This window comes from Carlito syrichta, unplaced genomic scaffold, assembly GCF_000164805.1.
Source record: "Carlito syrichta isolate Samal-C Ts95f unplaced genomic scaffold, Tarsius_syrichta-2.0.1 Scaffold315955, whole genome shotgun sequence".
Taxonomy (NCBI): Eukaryota; Metazoa; Chordata; class Mammalia; order Primates; family Tarsiidae; genus Carlito; species Carlito syrichta.
Window position 1 is genome coordinate 52,972 of NW_007260051.1, and position 4,663 is coordinate 57,634.

Here is a 4,663-nt window from a genome sequence, read left to right on the forward strand (position 1 = left end):
TCCGGCGATCCTTCTGCCTCAGCCTTCCAAGTAGCTGGAACTATAGGCGCGCACTACCACGCCCAGCAAATTTTTTGATTTATTATAGAGATGAGGTCTCACCAAGTTGCCCAGGCGGGTCTTGAACTCGCGGACTCAGGCAGTCCACTCACCTCAGCCTCCCAAGGTGTGGAATTACAGGCTGAGCCACCGAGCCCAGCTACACACCAGTCTTTTTCAGACTTAAAATTGCAAGTTGGAGAATCCTACTGGTTCTGCAAATGAGGCCGTTAACACTTACATTGTTGGCCAGCTGTTATATCAGATGATTATGTCACAGAGTAGCAACTCTGGGGACAGTGATCTCTTACATATCAGAATCTGTGTGGTGGTGAAAGTAGCCAAATACAGTTAATAAACTTGCACTTGGCCAGTTAAGTGACCCGCCCCCCCAACCCTAGAACAGTTATCAGTATTTCATCCCTGAGAGACATTAATGCATAATGGTTAAGGAGCATTAACTCTGGAGACAGACTGCCTGGCTCTGACTCCCAAGGTACAACCTGTGTGACTTTCAATGAGGAACTGAATATCTCTGTCTTTGTTTTCTCAACTGTAAAATGGGTCCAATGATAATCCTAATTACAGGATTGTGAGGATAAATGTAAAGCACTTAACATAGACCTGGTGTATAATCAGTGCTAGATAAATAAGGCTTTTCATTATTTACCATACATTAAAACTGTGTCAAAATGGTAACTGAATTATAGGTATTTTGTTACTTTGAGGGGCTGTGATGATTAACTTAGCAAAGGAAGTCTTTACTTATAAGAATAGTACATTCAGTCTAAGTTTGAACTAGCACAGAAGGATACAATATGAAAGGTAAGTCTTCTTACCCCCTCCTCTCGTATCAACATCCCTGACTTAATTTGTTGCATCCTTCCAGAAAGAACAATGTATACATATAGATATAGATTTTTTCTAACTAAGATCAAGGTATTTTATGCAGTCTTCTATTTTAAAATTTCGAATTGCTAAGTATACATAACATAAAACTTACCATTTTAAGTATATCATTCATTGGCTTAAGTATTCACATAATTGTGAACTATCACCACTGTCCATCTTCGGAAATATTTTATCCTGCAAAACTGAAGCTCTGTAATCATTAAGCTATGACTCCCCATTCTTCTATTCTCCCAGCTTCTGGCAACCACAATTCTACTTTCTCTTTCTATAAATTTGACTACTGTTCTCACATACGTGGAATCATACAGCTTTTGCATTTTGTGACTGACTTCTTTCACTCAGCATAATGTCTTCAGGGTTCATGCATGTTGTAGCATGTATCAGAATTCCCTTTTTAAGATTCAGTAATTAACCAGGCTCGGTGTCTCAGCCTGTAATCCTGCGCCTTTGGGAGGCTGAGGTGAGTGGATTGCCTGAGTCCGCGGGTTCGAGACCCGCCTGGGCAACTTGGCCAGACTTCATCTCTACAATAAATAAAAAAATTAGCCGGGTGTGGTAGCGCGCGCCTGTAGTTCCAGCTACTTGGGAGGCTGAGACGGAAGGATCTCGGAGCCCAGCAGGTGGAGGCTGCGGTGGCCGGCAGCTGCCACTGCACTCCAGTCTGGGCGACAAAGTGAGACTCCAACTCAAAAAAAAAAAAAAAAAGATTCAGTAATTGCCAGATGCAATGGCTCAAGCCTGTAATCCCAGCACTTTGGGAGGCCAAGGCAAGAAGATTGCCTGAGCCCAGGGGTTCAAGACCAACCTGGGCAACTTGGTGAGACCTTGTTTCTACAATATATCAAAAAATTAGCCAGGCATAGTGGTGCATGCCTGTAGTTCTAGCTAATTGGAAGGCTGAGGCAGAAGGATCACCTAAGCCTAGCAGGTTGAGGCTGCGGTGGCTGTGAGCATGCTACTGCACTCCAGCCTGGGCAACAGAGTGAGATTCCAACTCAAAAAAAAAAAAAAAAAAAAGATTCAGTAATCCTTTGTGTATCTATACCATATTTTGTTTACCTGTTTATTTGTTGATGAACATTTGGATTGCTTCCACCTTTAGGCTATTGTGAATCATGCTGCTGTGAAAATAGGGTGCAAATATTCATATCTAGCTTTTTCATGTAAGTTTTAAAAGGGTCTTTTGATAATATTATTTTAGTCTTTTATTTTTCTCTAGATACTATGTCATCAGATTCATTAGGATATTTTTTATTAAAATGGCATCCTGAATTTTGTCTAACATTGGAGAATTTGTTTTATGTTATATATATAATTAGAGAATCAGATCTGTGTAATGCTTATAAAGAAAATAATTTTGTCTTCTAACTGAAATTAAATTTATGATTTTTAGATGTGGCCAATTAGATAGTGCTTTGAGTGACGCTACTAGTCGTGTGAGAACACTTGAAAATAAGAATAACTTACTGGAAATCGAAGTGGTGAGTCCTCTTTTTTTTGGATATCTAATTTTAGATAACCTTGGTTATGTGCTTCTTGTCATCTTTTTAAGGAAGTTTTATTAAGTATGTTTATATTTTCAGTGCTCCTGACTTTATATGATACTATAAATTTCACCCTTTAATTTTTTTTATTTTAAAAATTGGGATATAATTTGCATACCATAAAACTCATCCTTTAAAGTGTATAATTCAGTGTTTTATAGTATATACAGAGTTGCACAGCCATCACCCTAATCAACTTTAGGATATTTTCTTCAGTCAAATAGAAAACCCACATCCCTTAACCATTGTTCCCACACACACTCTTCTTCCAACCCCTGGCAACTGCCACTCTATTTTCTGTGTCTGTGGATTTGCCTATTCTGTCCACTAATATGTTGATATAAATGAAATTATACATTGTGTGATCTTTTGGTCTGGCCTTCTCACTTAGCATCTATGTTGTAGCATGTGTCAGTTCTTCATTCCTTTTTATGGCTGAATAACATTTTATGGTATGGATAGACCACATTTTGTGTATTCATTCATTAGAGAATAAATACTTAGATTGTTTCTACTTTTTGGCTATTATGAATAATACTGTTATGAATATATGCATATAAGATTTTTTTGTGTGTATGTATGTCAGAGTCTTACTCTGTCACCTAGGCTGGAGTGCAGTGGCATGATCATGGCTCACCAAGCCTCGACCTCCTAGGCTCAGGTGTTCCTTCTGTCTTAGCCTCCTGAGTAGCTGAGACCAAGGCACATGCCTCTGTGCCCAGCTAATTTTCTAATTTTTTGTAGAGACAAGGTCACGCCAAGTTGCTCAGGCTGATTTCAAACCTGTGGGCTTGGGCAATCCACTTGCCTCAGCCTCCCAAAGTGCTAGGATTACAGACTGAGCCATCGAGCCTGGGCTTTATTTTTTATTTTTTTAAATTTTGAGTTAGGGTCTCACTCTGTTGCCCAGGCAGGATTGCAGTGGCACAATCACAGCTCACTACAGTCTGGACTCCCTAGGCACAGGCAATCCTTTCACCTCAGCCTCCTGAGTAGCTGGGACTACACGTGTGCACCATCATGCCTGGCTAATATTTTTGTAGAGATGAAGTCTCACTATGTTGCCTAGGCTGGTCTTGAACTCCTTGGCTCAAGCAATCCTGTCTCAGTCTCCCAATGTGCTGGGTTATGGATGTGAGCCATTATACCTGGTTGGAAATGCCTATTCTATACATTGTCTTTGCTTTTTTTTTTTTTTTTAATTTTTAATTTTAAAGATGTAGAGTACAATTCAGGGTTAGATATACAGATGTTCATTATGCAGGTACCCTTGTTGGAAAGGTGTGCCCCTCCCTCCTCTGGCAGTTTCCCACACTACCAATCCTTTTCTCACAGTATTATGATAATTGTTCAAGGTCCACTTATGAGTGAGAACATGTGATATTTAGTTCTTTGTTTCTGTGATAGATCACTCAGTATTATAGACTCTAGGTCCATCCAAGTTGCTGTAAAGTTCATAATTTTGTCCTTTATAGCTATATAATATTCCATTGTGTATATGTACCACATTTTAAAAATCCAGTTCTCTTTTGATGGGCAGCATGGTTGGTTCCATGTTTTTGCTATTGTGAATAATACTGCAATAAACATTGCAGATATCTTTTTCATAGAGTGATTTGAGTTCTTCTGGGTATATTCCCAGTAGGAGGATTGTGGAATCGTATGGAAAGTCAATTTTTAGATCTTTTAGGACTTGCCAAACTGTTTTCCACAGAGGTTGTACTAGTTGGCACTCCCACCAACAGTGTAGAAGTATTCCCTTTTCCCAGCATCCTCTCCAGCATCTGTTGTTTTTTGAGTTATTGTTGATGGCCTTCCTGACTGGAGTTAGGTGGTATCTTATTGTGGTTTTAATTTGCATTTCTTTGATGACTAGTGAAGCTGACCATTTTTTTATGTATCTGTTGGCTGCTCATATGTCTTCTTTTGAGAAGTGTCTATTCATATCTTTTGCCCACTTTGTAATGGGGCTGTTTTTTTCTTTTTGACATGTTTGAGTTCCTTATCGATCCTAGATGTTAGGCCTTTGTCTGATATACAGTTGGCAAATATTTTCCGTGCTCTCTCTTTTTTCCTTTTTTAAAAATTTTTCCCAGTTGGAGTCTCACTCTGTCAGCCAGACTGGAGTGCAGTGGCCACTCCCGGCTACTGCAGCCTCGACCTGCTGG

At 39.5% G+C, this 4,663-nt stretch overlaps 1 protein-coding gene across 1 annotated transcript in view; it reads left to right on the forward strand.

The window, feature by feature from the left end:
- MPHOSPH9 (M-phase phosphoprotein 9) overlaps nt 1-4,663 on the forward strand; it is a 74,110-nt gene that overhangs the window by 38,339 nt on the left and 31,108 nt on the right. The window contains exon 12 of the mRNA XM_021706726.1: nt 2,345-2,432. Within this exon, the coding sequence (XP_021562401.1) occupies nt 2,345-2,432 (88 nt within the window). The remainder of the gene's footprint in view (nt 1-2,344; nt 2,433-4,663) is intronic.